The sequence below is a fragment of the Acanthochromis polyacanthus genome, chromosome 8 (assembly GCF_021347895.1).
Source record: "Acanthochromis polyacanthus isolate Apoly-LR-REF ecotype Palm Island chromosome 8, KAUST_Apoly_ChrSc, whole genome shotgun sequence".
Classification (NCBI taxonomy): Eukaryota; Metazoa; Chordata; class Actinopteri; family Pomacentridae; genus Acanthochromis; species Acanthochromis polyacanthus.
Window position 1 is genome coordinate 21427266 of NC_067120.1, and position 19788 is coordinate 21447053.

The 19788-nt window shown below is 41.7% G+C and overlaps 1 protein-coding gene across 1 annotated transcript; it reads right to left on the reverse strand.

Moving 5' to 3' along the window:
• Positions 1-1190: 1190 nt before the first annotated feature.
• Positions 1191-19210, reverse strand: acanb (aggrecan b). Its single transcript, XM_022209230.2, has 19 exons — positions 19103-19210; positions 13916-13997; positions 12885-13268; positions 12449-12623; positions 11890-12017; positions 11474-11767; positions 10427-10672; positions 9907-10081; positions 9554-9681; positions 9126-9419; positions 7800-7910; positions 7506-7610; positions 5577-6674; positions 5310-5414; positions 5016-5174; positions 4760-4842; positions 4401-4545; positions 3874-4056; positions 1191-3393 (listed from the first exon to the last, which is right to left on the reverse strand). Exons 2-19 carry the CDS (start codon positions 13989-13991, stop codon positions 3302-3304), a joined length of 3981 nt encoding a protein of 1326 aa, XP_022064922.2. The 5' UTR covers positions 13992-13997; positions 19103-19210; the 3' UTR covers positions 1191-3301.
• Between the last annotated feature and the right edge of the window lie 578 nt (positions 19211-19788).

A 19788-nucleotide genomic window follows, 5' to 3' on the forward strand; every position in this document is an offset into this window, starting at 1 on the left:
CCACCGAGATAGCAGAAACAAGTACACACATACACACACATACACATACTGTGTTTTTCTATCATTGTGGGGACATACAATTGACTCCCATTCATATCTAACCCCTGACCTTTACCCTAACCCTAACCTTGACCCAGACCAAAACAATGCCTAACCCTAAAGAAACGTTTTTGCACTTTTACTTTTTTCAGTAACGACAACATGGCCAAGAAAACACTGTTTAAACTTGTGGGGACCGAAATGAGGTCCCCATAAGTGACATTGTTTTCGGTTTTCCTACAGTTGTGGGGACATTTGGTCCCTACAAGTATAGCCAGCACCTGAGCACACACACACACACACACACACACACACACACACACACACACACACACACACACACACACACACACACACACACACACACATTACATGACTGCACACACACCTAAGATTACTGCACATGTATGGACTGTGTGACTACAGAGATGTACACATCACATAGATACATATAAACACGCAACCACACTAAACCTAATATACATGCAGCACTACTCTCCCTGTTTGTCACACACACACACACACACACACACACACACACACACACACACACACACACACACACACACACACACACACACACACACACACACACACACACACACATTACATGACTGCACACACACCTAAGATTACTGCACATGTATGGACTGTGTGACTACAGAGATGTACACATCACATAGATACATATAAACACGCAACCACACTAAACCTAATATACATGCAGCACTACTCTCCCTGTTTGTCACACACACACACACACACACACACACACACACACACACACACACACACACACACACACACACACACTCACACACAGAGCAGATCTGTTTGCGGGGACTGCACTGATGAAGGTAGTCGCTGTAGAGGCTGATGAAGGAGCTATTTATTGTGTGTTTTTTTCATTTTTGGGTTCCACAGGAAGGCAAAAACAGACTAAAAGACAGGTTTGTGCCTCTGGCTCTTGAGAGTTTACCTTAAATTTAACTGCTGCAGGAAAATATATTTGCAGAAAACAACATAATTTTCATAAGCTGAGTGACAAACAGTGCAAAGAGCCCTTTACAGTGGCTTTACAGAAAATGTCAGTGGCTGATGGGTTGAAAGATGACAGGTTTGCACACTTGGACAAGGATTTCACAGAGACACTTGATTCCAAGTTTTATTTGGTACTGCACAGTACAATTTACTGCATGTTCACATCAGAATTCGGGATCTGAACAAAGTCACCACAGACATGATGTCTGTGTGAGTCATTACTCATGTTTTGGTTTATTTTGTTTAGGTTTGTTGAAGAATCAGTAAATGGAAAATTGATACAGACACACACTTATTTCTAACACAATGGTTTCCTTCAGCTGTCCTCTACACCATTACTTGTCATGTTTCCCTAATATTGAAATTTGAGATTATTCTGTACAAACTCCAGTACACAGTAGAAGCATCCAAACTGACTTCATTCATATATTTGTTTGTCTAGAATCTGAAAAAAGCAAGGCACTTTGTGCTGTGGTATACTAAGGTTTTCTCATCTTTCACATTCTGTGATGTTTACTGAATGTGTGTGTGTCTGTGAAAGACTCAGTACTTATGAGTTGTTCTATGTGAAGTCAGATAAGGACTAAAGTATCTGTCTGCTCTCAGAGTTGAAACAAATTATGACCTTAAAAGGTCATGGTCAACATGTTACAGCCCCCATCCACCTCCACCTTCTCCACATCATTCTTATATTTTCTAGTGCTTTCACAGCTTCTAACTTCTCAGTTTTTTTAAGGAGCACATTTCTGTTGCTGACACACAGACAGAAACCTCCACAAAGATATCAGAGGCTTTAATCAAACAAAGAGAAAAAAAATCACCAATTTGTTTCTTCTTCTGTACAGTTGCTGTTAAACCAGTAAGGCCCATTTGGTTGGTAATGTATAAGTACAAGATCCAGTTATTTTACTAACAAATCAGTAAACAGGCTGATGAATAAATCTAATAAACTATTAAATTGTCTGCTCTGTGTAAGTTATTGACAGATCCTGCTGTTCAGAAAATAACAGTGAGAATATATACAGTTAGAAGCTTGTCACTTCAAACATCCATGATTCTCATATTGGTGGGTTGACAGAGATCATGGATGGATTTCTAGAGGTGACAAATAAAAACTCTGACCTGCAAAACTTGATGTTCATCTTTTACAGCATCACGTGACCCAGTGACGTGGCCTTGTGCATTGTCCTGGCAGTATCAGATCACACTTGCTACTGGTTTCCTTGTCACGTTTTGCCACAGATGAGGATTTTCTTTCTTTATTTAACAGCTTAAGGTGCACTGGATTCAAATAATTAGCACAGACGTGAGTGAAAACCTCAAAAGTGCATGAGTGCTGACAATTTCAATCCAGGTTTGTTGCACTTTAATCATATCTTGAACTTGGATTTCTATTCATCATTAAATGGAACAGCACAATCTTATCAGTACATCTGATACGGTGTTGGTGTCGCAGCACAGTGGATGTCAAACTTCAGGTTGTGACAGAATCATTCTAAAGGCATGAATGATAGTTCGTATATAATACATTATGTGTTTATTACCGCTTTTGCTCAGATTTTTGAGAGCCTGACAAATCCGATGAAACAGCCATATTGTATCACGTATCAATGTCACAACTACAAAGTTTGATAATCACTGTGTTGGCCTACAATGTAAAAAAAAAAAAACTGTTGGTCTCAGCCATTTGAAGTTCACAGATGTTGTCTGAAGACTCTGAGACTAAATAAAGAAAAAAATAAAAAAATGCTAAGAAACACAGATCTATAAAAATACCCTAAAAATATAGCAAAAGTCTATAGTAACAATGTGTTTGACTTCAGGGAACCTAAAATACTTTTACTGGGCTGTTTTAGACTTTGTGTGTCACTCTTCAGCCTCTTGTGTCCCTGTTTGTCAATTTTATTGACCTTACCGTTTGTGCAGTGCTGGCAGCTGATTGCAGAAAAGATTAGCATGTGCATTGAGATAGTAATTTCAAATACTGGATTGCAGTTATAAATTATAAATACAAAGAAAAACTGCCTTGAGAAGGTGCAGGGTGACACTCAAAGGTCCAAAACATCTGTCAGTTACACTATCACTGTCTAAATGTGCTTCATTGTGTGCATATACATGGGAGGGAAAGCTATCTTTTTGGTCGGGCATTTGCATTGGAGTCCATGCTTCTTTACAAGAGGGGTCCTTTGTGGCTCTCTGTTGTATGTCCTTTCAGTCCCGCTCAGTGGAGTTTCCTCTGTTCCTGTCGGCTGCTGACCCCTTGACTTCTTCTCCTGAGGGACCTTTTGTGTAGTCGGTTACTGTTGGCGCCGGCTGGGGGGAGAAAAGGTACGCATACTGATGACATCATGTAAACATGAGTTGCCAAAAGACTTATAAATGACCCTGCAGGGAAGTGGTGTGGCTGAAGGATCTGTTTCAGAAGCTGCCATGCGCTCTTCATCAGTGCAACGCTGAAATGTAAGCACCACAGGACGTGTGCACAAAATATTACACCTGCTTCACTGACGCTGACTTTCACACACTTTAACAATGGCGTTCCCATTCGTTTCAAGGTTTAAATCTTCTCTAGTATTCTGGGCTCTCTATTTCTGGTCCATCAATGGATTCAAAATAAGCACCAGGGACACCCAGGTATCCTACTGGTTGAGGTGTTGATAATAAACTATGTCTCCGCTTTGTGCCTTACCAGGGTGTTTGCAGCATGGCTCTCCCTTCCCTCTTCTCTCAGCTCTGTACTGAAGGACACAAACTTTTTTTAATATATATTTCAGAATTTCCCTTTTAGCTTACCTTCTGTACATTCCACTTGTGGCTCTTCCCACTGTCCATTTGTCAGACAGCGTATGACAGGCAGGTGGCGCTGTGTGAAGCCTGCGTCACACTGGTAGCGGACTATGGAGTCAACGGGGTAGCGCTGTCTGCTGCTGCCCATCGGTCGGCCGTGTTCCACCTCTGGGGGAGCTCCACACATCACTGTCAGAGAGGACAGTTTAAAGCCAGTTACTGACTAGCTAACAATGTTAAGCGACAGTTGGGGGTTCATAAAGTTTGTCCTCATCAAAGTTGCTGCTTCATGTTTGTCTCATGACCCCATTCAGAATTCCATTGTGGCCTAAAGCAAAAACCAATGTGTCATTTTTTTTAGCACTGTGACATTTATCCAAAGTGTCTTGCAATTCATGAATATGTGGTGGGAATTAGTGTAGATAGTGTTGTGGTTATCTCACTGGATAGCAGCTCTGATTATGATTTTTTCCAACCACAGACGCTTTTTAGTAACCCAACTGTATGCTCTGCATCCAACCCTTTAAACTGACCAGGTCCAGTCTTGCAGGTGAAGGGAAGGTGGTAGTTGCAAGGCACATCATTCCACTGTCCGCCCTCTTGCCAGATCATCACAACACAATCCTCCCCAGAGTTGAAGTAGTTGTCTGGCTGGTTAGGCCTCCAGTTCACAAAAGACTGAGCAGAATATTATACAAACAGTATCTCAGTAAGGACATAATTAGTCAATGAGCAATTTTAATATGAAGTAAAAAGTGGTATTTCTACAACAGCTGCTCCTACAGTAGCAAAGAAAAGCAAGAAGTTGGATGCATTAGGTTAGACAGTGACGTAGTTGCTACAACCTCCTGAGTACACAACTGAATGGTCAACAATCTCCAACCAAACTCACCAGAGGACTACCATCTGTCCAGCGGAACTCATTCTGTACGTCTTTGTCATTAAGTCCAATCCACTGGTAGTCCTGACCGTGGGCTGTGTAGCAAAAAGAAAGAGATTTGACCTTTATAACAAATGAAACACTCTGTCCCCATAAATGATGCTAGGACAGGATCCCCCATCAGATTCCCACCAACAAACACTGTGATCAGTCTTTGACATGTTATATAAAAGGAAGATCATTCATTTGTGCTCAACCAGCCACTCACTGTTGACAAACTGCTGTTCCTCCTGGGAGCTGATGCTGACCAGGTGAGCATTGAGCTCCTGACAGCGTTGTTCTGCCTCAGACCAGGTGACTCTTTCCGCAAAGTGGAGGTAACAGTTCCCCATGAACTCCAGCCAGCCCTCAGCACAGCCCTGCACAGCTACACACAAATTTGGACAAAAGTCTTTAAAATAGATGAAAGGCAGAATTTCTATATTAGCATCTGATTCCTTGTAATTTTTCAGCGCTATGGCATTAAAACATAATGTTCAGTGTGCTGTAGTTTGGTACTCACGTGTTGAACAGTCATCACCAGTGAATCCAGTAGGACACTGACACACAGCGATGTCTCTCTGCACAGAGCAGGTTCCTGAACCACATGGGTTTGGATCACAGAGGTCTACAGAAGGTGACAGAAAAGACAGTGAAGTTTTTTGTTTTTTTTTACCATTTTGATTATTTTTACCGTTACAAATGCTGACCACATGAGCATGACAGGTTATTTTGCTATACAGTGTTGTACCAGCAGAAGTCAAGCAAAGTAAACACCTAAACCCCCTACCTGCTACTACTTGAGGCTGCTCCACAACAGCAGGAGTTGCGAATGACACGGATGGCGCTGTGGTTGGGCTGGTGTAGGCTGCGTCTGGAGTCACTACTGCTGGAGTGGGCTCTTCCTGACCAATCTCCCCAAGTCCAGATTGGCCAAAAGAGGCAATGTACTCTGTGTGAGTCATTGTAGAGCCAGGCGGCAGGGTGATAGAGAGTCCCTCAGCAGTTGGTCTTTCATGAGGAGCTCCACTTCCTGAGAGATGGAAGCTGCCACTGAATTCATGGTGGATCGCTGACCCACTTCCTTCCCCGCTTACCTCTACCACACCTCGACCCTGCTCAGGCTGGCGTTCCAGTGGTGATGCAGTCATCTCTATCATCTCATCATCTGTTATGTAGATGACGTCACCACGATGCTGGAAAGAGTCTCCAGAGGCAGATCCACTGCTTGAAACACCGGATGGAAAACCACTTGGGAAACCGCCGCGGAACCCTGATCCAAAGGGGTGATATCCGGACACCTCTTGCTCCCCAGACGGTTGGACTGTTAGGTCAATGGCACTGTGGTCGACAAATGAAATGCCAGAAAACCCACTGAAGCCTGACCCAGACATACCTCCTGATCCAGACACACTTGATTCCAAGAAGCTCCCACTGGTATCGATGCCGCTCTGGCCAAGTTCCTGTTCAGTGGATGTTTGGTGGGTTTTTGACACCTCCACCATCTTTCCATCAACCATGATGATCATTGATTCTCCACTGATGTCTCCACTTCCACTGGCAAAACCTGATCCTGATATACCGGAGCCAGAATGTTGCCTGTCATACCCTTCAACAAATCCAGATCCAGATCCAGATCCAGATCCAGATGCACTGCCAGGGTCTCCAGATGTGAAGATGACAGAACTTCCTCCTTCGGCCTCCTGTGGGCCTCCAGAGGCTGACTGGTCTCCAGAGAAGACATCAGTGTGTCCGCTGAAGATGACGTCCTGCCCTGACCCAGACGCTTCACCACTGGTGCTGGAGGCTCCAGACTCCCCAGAGATCTCTCCACTGGCTGACCCAGAGCCGGACGCATCAACTGGGGGTGGAGGTAAAACTGGTCTCACTGTTGGAGAATCCAGTAAAGACCGCATTAAATACTTTGTCATATCTTAATTAGGAAAGATAAATATGTTCACTTTTTCTGAAATTATTGTCAGCACTTTCTAACAAGATCTTCTTTACAAAGGGCTTCTAAAATGGTACTTATGTCTTCATTAATGGTTTACTAAATTATTTACATATGCTTTATTGATCAGTTATAATCCATTTTAGGAAGAAAGTTTAGTGTGCCATTGTCCCATTGTCTGGTGTTCATTCTTTCTGTTTGGTAATAAAGCAGCCAAATGTGCTGTTAATCCATTAATTAAATCTCATGGGTTTTTGACTTTCTAATAAGTAGCCAAATATGCAGTCATAATTGGTAATACACTTTTAATTAAAAAAAAAAATTCATACAGTATTAGTAAGACTTTTATAAACAGATATTGGTCCAAATAATCTGCAGCCATAAGTCGAATAGTTTATCCTGGCAACAGGACTTTTCACAACCTAAGTGATTACTGACCCATACGTTTGAAAGGGACAATTTTTTTATGTGCCAAAATAACACCATTTATCAGATTTTCAGATTTATGGATCCATTTTTGTTCCTGGTATAAATGTTGTTTTTTTTTGTTTGTTTGTTTCATCTATAAGACCATTGCTTACACATTATAATCCCTGTAAAAAGATCATAAGTAATAAAAGTGTTACCATGAAGCAGAACATAATTCTTCTATGTGTGGCCACTTTTACATGAACAGAAAACATCCATTTTGATTACTGTAAAACATTGACGCCGAGAATGAAAGACGAAGACAGTTTTATTTCACACGGTGAATTCCAGCAGTCTTACCAGTAGGAGCAACTTGTTGAGTTGTGACGGTTGTCTTGTTGATAAACTCAGTTTCAGTAATAGTTACGTGGGTTTCAGTGTCGTTGTAGTCTACAGTAGTCTCAACTAAAAGCAAACAAGAAAAATTATTAGAGCAAAGCTCTTCAACATTGTCTGTGTTTGGAAACTTTGCAGTTCGAATTGATAGCCACCAGAATGGGAAACTGTTTGCTTGCTTCTTGTTAAAAAGTCTTTAAATGTTCATGACAATATTAATAAGGATCGAAATGGACAAATTCCATGTATCCGTCTTACCAGTGGGAGCAAAGTGTTCAACTGTGACTGTTGTCTTGTTGATAACATCCACAGTCACTATCGTCAGGTCTACACTGGTTTCATTTTCAGCATGAACAACAGGAAATTCAGCTGCAAAAGAAAAGGTTAGGCAACAGATTCGGTTATGAAGAAACAAAAACAGTGCAGCAAACCTAACATATCGTGGTATGTCACAATGTGTGCTGTGCCCACTGCTAATACAAATATTTCATTCATGTTACTGTCACAGCAAAGTACAATATCTTGTCACATTGAAAACGGAATCACAAATGTTACATACCTCAGCAACACATACACACTATTTCAACCATAAATGGACTGCTTTCAGCCAACTTTATTTTTTAGCTTCTTTATGATTTATCCTACAGTTTAGCTCAATGCTTTAAGATATCCACCAATACTTATCCATAAGTGTGTTTCTGTCAATCAGTTCCTTTTATTTAAATAAACTGCCCTCAGAATGTGAACTACACCAAAAACAAGCAGATAAATCATTTACAAAGCACCTGATTTAGCTTTTATTCATCATTATTGCTGTTAATGAAAATCTGAACAATAAGAACAAGAAAACAGATGAAAAGTAAATGGTAAATGGTCTGAATTTATATAGCGCTTTACTATACCTGCAAGGCACCCAAAGCGCTTTACAAGATATGTCACATTCACCCATTCACGCATACATTCACACACTGATGGTGGAAAAGTAGGTGCTGCTGCCTGCGTTCAGCTCCAAAGAAGGTTAGGATTGTTCTCATGTTTGATTTTTGCCACTGGTATCAAGAAGAGATTTTTTCTTCTTGTTTTTTCTTCTTTTTGTGTTGAAATGAGTGAAGTTCAAGATATTGTACTGCCAGACTTTGATGGCATGCATGCTCGTATCTTAATCAAAGTTAATCAGTCATTTACCACCCTCATGCAAGGGTCATACATTACTAAAAGTCAAAAGGTTTGGGAGACCCTCTAGCTCAACAGGTTGTGTGGATGATCCATAAACAGGGGCTATAGTCCCTAATGCAGCGGTTAAGGGTTTGAGTCTGACCCATGACTGCATGTCTTTGTCCCACTCTTCTCCCCATGTTTCCTGTCTCTCTCTCCGTTGTTCACAATAATAAAGGCAAAAAGGCCCCAAAAAAATTTAGGCAATAAAATTATAAAAGCCTCTGGTTGCCTTGTAGCTGGCACTCTGGTTGTGTCCATCTACAGTCCTCCTATGCTGCATACAGTAAGTCCAGAAGAACTGTAGCTTTAGAGCGTTTGCATTTGTACTTTCACATGTAAATTCAACCAAACCTAACCCATTCCTACCTTTAAAACAGTAGGCGTCGTAGCGTGAGTGCTCATCAGGGAAGCCTGTCTGGTTGGGGAATGCGTAGATGATGTGGACTCCCACCTGTCCGCCACCACAGTGAGATCTGGGGGTTGTGATGGGGTAACGGACACTGCGGTCCATCAGCCAGCCTGGACGACACTTGTCAAGTCCTTGATTCCAGGCAGCATACAGCTGCCCAGGGGCAGCCAGGGTGGTGTTGAGTTTCTGACAGTGCTGCACAGCCTCCTCATAGGAGAAACTGTCATAGTCGCTGGTGAAGAAGACCTCACCTGACCGACAGAATAATACACCAACATTCAGAACAGTGCAAACATAACTGCAGAAAACAGGCAAGTTTGTAGATAGTAAGGGCTCCTCTAAATGTGCATTTTAGTGACTTGATCTCAGTCTTAATGCTTCTCACCTCTGAGACGTTCTACATAACAGAATACATCATAGCGCTCAGTGGCCGGTCTCAGGCCGTAGGATCGAACTCCTGGAAGGTGTGGCAGATTACCAGCACAGTTATCTCTGGGTGACACGATTGGATACCTAAGCATGAAAGAGAGTGAAAGTGCAGCATATGTTGGACTTGCTTTGTAGTGATTCTTGTAAATTTAAAACAGCCCATCCATCTCATCAACAGCCAGGATCTTTAAGAATTTTTAATAAATTTGGCATCATCATTGGGTTTGCCATAAGAAGCCAAGAACAAGATCATACATTTTTACATGAAAAAAGTTCTGCTAAGTTATTTAAAATCTGTAACCAGCTCACCGGACGGTTTGGTCGCGCAGCCAGCCAGCATCACATTGGTGTAGACCTTTCTCAAAGGCTGCCTGCAGCTGTGGAGGGCTAGCGATGACCGCCCCAATATTTTGGCAAGCCTGCTGAGCCTCTGAAAAGGTCAGAGTGTACCGACCGGTGATGGGCCGGTAGTGGAACACCACACCTGAGAGGAGAAGGAGGGGAAAAAAGGTTCTCTCATTTGACCTTTTTCAATTTTCTTACTTGGTCGAGTCCTGTCTTGCCTGCACTTTGACATCATATCTAGTTAGCCAGTCATAGCATTGGGATTTCTGGGTGACAGACAAATAGATTGTGGAAGGTTGTGCATTTAAGTAAAAAAAGCTGACTTTCTGCTGCTTATTTAATTTGTTACTAAGATGTTGATGCTTAACAGGAAATATTGTGTTTGAATTACGCTGAAGCTGTTCTTCTACAATTATCTTTTTGCTGTTGGGTCATTTTACAGCACTGCTTTAAAATGCATTTTTACACTGCATAACCAACTTACCGGTGGGACCCATGGCAGCATATATATCTGTCAGACCCAGTGCAGGCTCAGGGATCACAGGGGTCAGTGTGTCTGTCACACTGGGTGGGATGGGCCGTGGGGAGAAAGTGTCCACTCCTCCAGACCTAATCTCCGTATGTTCAGCCGAAGTGGTGCTGCTTGGCAACAGTCCAGGGGCAGTTGTCATTTTGATGATGTCAGGGAAAGGGGTGGTCCTCTCAGGCACCACACCTTCATCCTCACCAGCTGTGGAGACAAGAGTGAATGATGAACATTGTTTTATGTCCTTAGCAGTCAAGAAGCAAGGATAGATATTTATGCTTCCAATTCACAAAGACGTCAGACATTTCAGAAAACATACTTTAACACAATAATAGTTATGTAAACAAAAAATGTTTCTAATGGAAATTGTAGATTTTTTCCAGCATATATGAGCAGGCAAACCTTGATCCTTTTTGAAATGGTGTCTGTAGATAAAGGAGTTGTGCTCAAATACAAATGCAGCATGAAGTTACAATTTTGTGATCATTTTTATTGTTTGTACTTAAAAAAAAAGAAGAACAAATCAGTCCTGTAAGTTACATAGTCTGCAAGTGCATCGCCCCTATTCATCACACCTTCAGATCCATCAACCGGCAACTGAAAGACTTTTGAAGCAAGAACAGACAAACGTTGCAGCAAGCCATTGTCACAGACTGGAGGACTGTTATTCAAAACTCCAACAAGTTATTTCTGCTAATGGTAGAAGTTCTAGCTCCTGAGGCAAAAGAAGAATAATGCAACTATTGCCATTTTTGTTGAGTAAATAATTGAAAACATTTTCTTTCTGTGTTTGAGTATCTGAACTTTGCCAGTTGGTGCTGCTTCAAAGAGGATCAAATGTTTGCTTTTCCATATATGATGAAGCAATCTTGTCTTTATCACTTGTCTATATACGCTTAAACAACCATTACCAGACAGCTGATGTATCACAAACAAGTGCCCAGAATGCACTGAAAATTCATCCCTCGACATATCAGTATCTGAAAGTCTTCAGAAGGAAATTACCCTGAAAGCAGATGGCATCGTAGCGAGAGTCTGGGTAGGGGTATCCTGTCTGGTTGGGGAACAGGTAGACGGTTCGCACTCCCAGGAGTCCCCCTCCACACTGAGGCCTGGCGATGTTGATGGGGTAACGTACGCTCCTGTCGCCCAGCCAGCCAGCGTTACACACATCCATGCCTCCTTTCCAGGCAAGGTAAAGCTCTCCGGTAGTGGCGAGTCTGGCACCCAGTTTGGCACACTGATCTCCTGCTTCATAGAAGGTAAATTTCTCTACGGACATGGAGTAGAAGACTCTGCCTGGGAGGAGAGAGGGTTGAGGAGGGTAGGAGAACACAATGACGTATGCATTCTGGTTTATGTTGTAGAGCATTCATGTGGGTCACGTAGCTTTTGTTGCTGCCCATGTCTGATGACCATACCTGACATCTTCTCTGCAAAACAATACACGTCATAGGTCTCGTTGACGTCTCTCACGCCATAAGTTCTCACACCGGGGAAGGTTTCCTTGTCACCATAGCAACGGTCCCGTGGCTCATGGATGGGGTATCTTCAGGAGACGAAAATGATTTCAATCAGCTGAGTCTGATTAAACTGATCAGTTCTTTTACTGAGCTTTAATTGATTGATCTCTGATATTAAATATGACACTAAAGCCAGCTACTAGCAGTTAGCCTAGCTTAGCGTAAGATTGAGATGAAAGAAACAGCTAGTCTGGCTCTGTCACCCAGCCACAAGCATTTGAAAAGCTTGTGAACAATGTATCTTTATTGGGTAATCTCTGGAAAGTGAAACATGTGTGGAAACTGAAGTGTGAAACAACAATTTTTCACTGTAGTTTGGCTTATGTGCTGGATTGTATTTTTGCCAGTGCAGTGACTTCCTGAAGTCTTCTGGCCAAGCAAAAGCCCTCAGTTTTTATTCTAAGAGCTCTCTGCAAACTTAATAAGATATATAAGCTTGATGGATAATGAATACTACCTGACAGTCTGATCAGAAAGCCATCCAGCATCACACTGGTGATATCCATCATCATAGGCAGCCTGGAGCTGGGCTGGAGTAGCGATGGTGGCACTGTTCTGGATACAGGCTGCCTTGGCCTTTTCAAATGTCAGAGTGTAACGGGTGGAGATGGCCCGGTAGTGGAAAACAATTCCTGTGAGATACACAAAGTGAGTAGAGGTAATCTGAAGAAATGCCCTTCTGCCCAAGAATGCTTTACAGCCTTACTTTTTTTCTTGCATACCCAATCAAAAAACAAGCAGAAATGCTGTTTCTAGAGGCAGGTTTATGGAGGTGCAAAAAGAAACGCCTGTTAGCTTTCAGTTTGTGAATTCTTCGAGTGAGTAAGGTTTTTGGATAAACGGTGATGACACTATAACCTATGGTAGTGAACTGAACTGTTTCAGTAGCTTACCCTGAACCTGGATATCCACAGAGTCGTAGTTGTCCTCGATGCCATGCATCACCTCGCACCGGTAGGTGCCAGAATCTTTGGACCTCAGTTCTGTCATTTCCATGGTGGCATCAGTGGGCACCAGCGGGTAGTTGACCATTGTCACTCTATCCAAATACTCTGTCTCCACTTGAACTTTGCCCTCTGACGCCACCAGGATTGTGCTGACTTTCTCCTTAGTGACGTAAGTCCATTTGATGCGGTGTGAGAGCGGGGCGATGGTTGGGGCTCCAGGGTCGTTGACAGTGTTGTCCTGAAAGTAACATGGCACCAAGATCTTGTCTCCTAGCAGAGGACGGAGAGGCATCTCCATAGGGATGCTGACACGCAACGTGCCGTCCACGTCTGGGGTAGAGATAGGTAAATGTTATGTATAGATTTTTTTACACAGAGGGCCAGTCTAATACACTGTGTTGATGTACGTTTGGTAAAACCTCATACTGCCTTGTAAGCACTGGGTTATGGCAGTAAAAAAAAAGAAGAATATTGTTGCCTTTCAATTATCCCTCACAAATATTCTCCCAAATTTAACTTCCTAATCTAAACATCAGCAACGGCTGAGTTCAGGGGTCAAATTAGCAATTGCATCTCTAGTTAATGAATGACTCACTCAAGGAGAACTGAATCATTTCATCCCATCAAATAGTGTCTTAAAAACTCATTAAACAATCCTAAAAATCTGCTTAGAGTGACTTTGCTGTTTCCCACTAATTTGCAGGACAATTATATCTCTAAAAATGTGTTGCACTGTGTATCTACCCTAGTAAATGATTAAAAAGAGACAAGAGAAAAGCAGACTTAACTTGGACACTAGCAACATATACAATTTTAACTTTTAATCAGATTGTGTACACAACAGAGAAATGGATTAACTCATTCCTCCACTACTTTAAACAGATTAAAGGTCCAGGATTATATTACTTGCACTCTTCTACAAAGATAATACTGAAATGCAACAACTGCCACTGGATTTTCCCACAGTGGCCACTTACCATCTTGGTCTTCAAATGATATTGTTGCCGAGATGAAGGGCAGCAAAGACAAACACAGCAGAAGCAGGGGGGTCATTGTTACCTGCAAAATATCCAACACTGGAATCACGTATGTGTTGACAAAATGATTAAGGAAGGAAAAGGCAGAGTTTAAACCCACTGAAAACACATTTAATATATACTTTTCAAGTCTTTCATCACTTTCTGATCGCACGTCTGATAAAGTTAGCAAAGAACAAACAAAGCAAGTCCAAACCATATGTAATCTAACACAAACTCTCTAACTTCTCTGTACCAGAAATGGTCATTTGTGTGAATGAACAGTGACGTAAGTGTCAGAGTGAATGAGTGGTTTTATTTATCACAATTTCCTCAGCCTCTGTGTGCCACTGTGTTTTTTCCTAACTCCTGTACATGTATTTTCATATTCTGTGTAATCCAGGACATGCAGCGCAGTGGCTTATTGCGTCAACCTCAGCAGCTAAAATGGAAATTAGACGTCAAGAGTCTCTAGTATCATTTGGAAATGCCTACTGAGGAATGAAAGCCCCTCTGTCTCTGGACACAGGAAATGTGTTTAGGGCTATAATAAGTTTGGGCAGTGGAGAAGAAGTATGATTCATTCATCTCAAATGCTTTTCCATTTGTTTAAAACTAATGAAGGAATGAACGTTAAAACTAAGCTTGCCTTCCAACCGCAACTTTTCTCATTAGGTGTGTGTATGCTAGTTTAACAAAGCAAAACCTAAATACACTGAGTACATAGTGGATGCATTGTAATACTGTCTGGTGTCAAATTGTTTTTAACAGGATACCTGTACATGTATTTGGCGTAAATAATAGGTAGGAACCATAGGATGAGTTACAGTAACATTTGTGTTTCCCTGACTTTTTATACATACAAACACATTCTTCCAGGAAAAAAAAACACTTTGTCCAGGTTTTTTTTTTTTTTAAACCAAAATAACTGTGAAACTAATTCAGCTGTACTTTGTGTGTTAGCATGATGGCAGGATGTTGGAATTTCACAATCCTAACTTTCCTGAATGCAGCTTCTGATCTTTTTGTTTGTTTGTTTCTTCAGGTCACAAAAGTCAAACTCGACCATAAATATAATTAAATATCAGCAACTGGCACATTCAGTTCAAAAATATCAGCTTCAGTATCACAAGCTCACATCTGTCAACCCCTGATGACCACATTGCTTACTTTCCCTCAGCTTTCCACTGCTGTGACGTGCAGCACAGTCAAATATACAAAACTGTTGCAAGTCCCAACTGAACCCTCATTGTGCTGCGTTCACGAGCCCCAGGACGTGCTGCAGAACGCTCCCAGTTCATTCCAAACAGCAACAGAGAGACATTTACAACCAATAAACCTGAAGCTCTTGGTCACCGCAGAATGGCAGCCTAGTGAAAGACCAACAGAGAACTGCAGTGACCTTTGGTATTTCAAGTGACTCAGTTTAAAGGAACACAATCTTGTAGACTGAAATGCAAAGCAACTTTATGCAGACGCACTAGGTGTATCTGTGTGTGGAACATACTGTATGAATGAGGATTTGTTTGTGGGTGTGTGTGGGCTGCTAGCGTTCTCAGAGTTCCACAGATCAGCACATACAGTACAGTAGGACTAATATTTGCGCTGCTGTGTATGATCTGTCTGGAAGTGAATGTTGGCACAGTCTGGGAGGAAACACAAAATACCACACAGCATATGTAGACAGAAGGACGAATCCACCCGGGAATAATCACATGAGTCTGTGATGGTCCGTCCATCGATGGCACTTATTTGCAAACGCATATAGAATCTGACTGATGTTTTATTGTTTTGGCTGTTTGAGTTGAGTTTCTGACTCACTCCTGACTTCTGGCTTTTTTGGACTTTTCTCTATTATTTACAAATGCTTTTAATCATTCTATGGTTAAATCTGTATTTTCAGGGTTTTCCAAACTTTATTGGGCTGCAGCTCAACTTCTCTGGCTTGTTACCACGGTATTACTTTTTCCAAATTACTTCCAACTACATGCTCTCATGAAATTATTCTTCAAGATGTCACTGTAGGAAAGTGACTATTAATACAGTCTGTTTGTGACTGTCAAACGTTTGTTCAGAATGTTGAGAATAAACTTTCAGCACTCTTATTTATGAAACAACAAAATCCAGTGACATTTTTAAACTTTATTTGTGGAAAATTTCCATTCTGTTGTGGCTGTCGTCAACGATGTCCCAAACAATCAGATAATAACATGTGAAACCTACAAATGCAAAGCAGGAAGTATGTCAGTTTAACAGCAGCTGATTTTTCTGCTCCTGTTGCAGTGATGTACACGTGTTCTCAAAGGTGTGTCGGTTTAATGTGACATCGTTGGTGCCTGTGACTGTGTGTGCGGTGACATAGACAGACGTTGTAGCTTCATTTAGCTTCGAAAATGTTTTTGTCTATTTATACTTGCAAATGTTTGACAAAGGGTTGAAGTAGGATACGCCTCCATATGAAATTACAATGTCTTACACTACTGTTCAAAAGTTTGGGGTCACTCAGAAATGTCCTTTTTTCTAAAGGAAAAGCTTTTTTTCAATGAAGATAACTTTAAATTAATCAGAAATGCAGTCTAAACATTGTTAATGTGGTAAATGACTATTCTAGCTGGAAACAGCTGATTTTTAATGGAATATCTACATAGGGGTACAGAGGGACATTTCCAACAACCATCACTCCTGTGTTCTAATGCTACATTGTCTTAGCTTATTGTGTTGAAAGGCTGATTGATGATTAGAAAACCCTTGTGCAATTATGTTAAAACATGAAGTTGCCTGGGTGACCCCAAACTTTTGAACAGTACTGTATACTTGGGAATGTTTGACAAAGGGTTGAAGCTGGATATGCCTCTGTGCTTTTGCTTAAGAGCCATATATCTAATATACGTTTACATGAAATTACAATGTCTTATGTCACAGCTGGGCTGTCCTTACAGTGATGAACAAAGACAGTCATACCTAGCCAACAATCAAACTGTGCTCACTGTGTCACAATGCATTAACACAGGAATCACAAAAGCCTTCCCTCATTTCTGGAGCCAAATCTTGCCTCCATACCACCCCACCATTGAGCACATCCTCTGCTCTCTTTAAATGCATCGTTTAAACTGTGGCACCAGCATTTGGGAGTTAACCTGGCCAGGCCGGGTCAGCCCTCTCTCCACAGTGTGCCCTTTCAGTCAGTGGGGTGGCTGCTGCTCCCCTGTTCGGCTGCTCTGGTATGTTCTGCTCCCAGCTGAGGTGGAGGGCAATAAGGCCTCGGTCTGTTCCAGCAGTGGACGGGGGTGGGGCATTGAGGGGTGCGACTCTGCCAAGGTAAACACAAGGGCGGGCATCTAGAGGAGCCCTCCGCTCACCACCTCCTCCCTCCACCTACCCACTCTCCTCTAACCCTCCAGAGTCGCTGAGCAGCAGAACAGAGTCGACATTGATATGTACACACACAGGAGCACAGACCAACACTCATAGATCAGCAAGGGGATGTGTGAGAGCGCACGTCCGATGCCCCTGCTAAAGCAAAACGCATGGGAGTGTGTGCACATATGCCACTACTGACACATACTGTAAGGCCTGTGTTTGAGAACACACATAGACTCTTGTACAGTGAAATGGGTGTAGGGCAAAAATTCATATTCACAGGTGCTCAGGAGCACATTAGTACATGCTTACATACTCAGTAGCCTGAGATCAAAGACGTGATCGGTCAGCATGTGCACGTTAGTTCATGAAATGTGTCAAACGCACATGCAGACACATAAACACACACCCACACACACACACTCACACACAGAGACACACACAGAGGCATATATGGTGATAGCTGGAACAAGAACGCCTAAGCTCTCAAATGTGAGTTTATTCTAAATAATGCAAAATGTAAAGATATTTGATTTAGCTGAGCACTTTTTCAATTGAGTTTTATGTTGACATCTGAGAAGTACAATTTACGACGTGCTCATGCAGCCTGATGTAACCATAGTAACAGGATGTCAGTCTATGACAGTAGTTTCCAGTGCTGTCCAGTAAGTAACACTGTTTCTCAGTGTTTAAACTCTGTTAGCCAAATACTGATTGGAGCAGTTTGCAATCAAAACCACCAAGAATTTCAATCCAAAAGGGAAATTTCTTTCCATTTGAGACCTCAAAGTCTCAAGAATTAAATGCAGAAACATATTTCTGACCTTGTGAAACACTATATTGATTCATTTTCACAAAGCAACGGCAAGACTGCAGTGTCCTGCATATAAAGAGTTATAATAAATTTGATCTCAGTCATAAAGTCACAGATAGGTAGTGCTGTAGAATCTTATTCCATGCAGTGAAGTCTACATCAGTGTTGAACTTACACTGGGGATACATTTAAGGGATCACAAGGCAGACATTTCTGTTGTATTCTATAAGGGACTTTTTTTTTTTTTCAGAATTTCCTGTAACTTTTGCTTACAAAATTACGGAATAATTTCACATTTTCAGACCACTAAGAGTGACTTTTCAAACAAAAAGATGAGTACAAATAGCTATTTGACTGAAGCGGTTACAGTTGGCAGACACAAGCAAACAGTGTGGAGCGGCTGCAAGGAGACATTACTTTGCTTAAAGGCTTCATGAGACACAAACAGTTAGACCACTGGTGTAAATGGTCACTAAATATAAGAACTGATCAAATTGTTTAGAAAACAGCCAGCTTTAAGACACACTGCTGCAAAGAGAAATGAGCTGATCACTAAGACACTGACTACATCTGAAAATACAGTAGACTGATGCCTCCCAGAGTGCAAACTGCGATATTATTTCTAAATAAAATATATGAATTTCCAAACAAGTAATAAAGTCTAGTGAAATTACACCAACAAATAAACTCTGCAAAAAAAGAAAGAAAAACCCACAACTCCAACGGCAAGAAGATCACAAAACTGCTAAAGTTAACGGTAAAAATCTAAAAAGATTTTAGCCTTATCAAATGTGATTCCTCTCAATTATCCTGACTTGTTGAAAAACAAACTTTCAAAAGTTGCCTTTGTTTTTGCGTCTGAGTACCTGAATCACTACCTGTCCCCCAAGCAGAGGAAAAAATGTGAAAGCAGCCCCTAAAACCTCCTCACAATATTCCTTGTCAGGGTCTCCAGTGGTGAGCTGTGAACGTACCGTTGATGCTGCAGCGCTCCCAGTGCCAGCGACTCCAGGGGCCTCTCGCTCCTGCCTGTGTAGGAGTGCAGAAAGAAGCTCTATTCAAACTCTACCACACATCTAGATGTTGGAAAGAGAGAGGGGGAGTCAGAGGGAGGGAAAAAGAGAGAGAGAGATGTGGTACTCGTCTGCCAATTGGTGAGGTCATACACACAGCCTGGAATATCAAAGCTGAAGCACAGAAAAAAAAAGGATACCTGGTGCTTCTGGCCAGTCACATTATTACAGTGTTTGTAAAGTTCCTGATCAAATTGGTTTACAATAAAGGTTGATGCTTCACATAACACTCTACATAAACTACAAAGACAACAGACAAATAGGGTTTCAAAGCTGTCAGAGGTACATTTGAAAGCCTGAAAATTTAGTTTATTTGTGATTTCTAACACACATGCCATAGGGAAAGTCTTTGCTGTGTGCTCCTACAGCACAAGTACAATAAAAAAAGAAATGCACCTCAACTTGACTGTGATTCCACAGAGGGACCTGGGCTGAATCATCTTCCACTGATTCATCTCCACACTCATTACCTCCACTGGTGAATGGAACTGACGTCATCTGATCATTGGCAGGCGATTTGCAGAATGTTTGACTCACTGGGCTTGAAGTTACAGGATCTGTTGCACTTGGAGATGTTTTCAAACCTA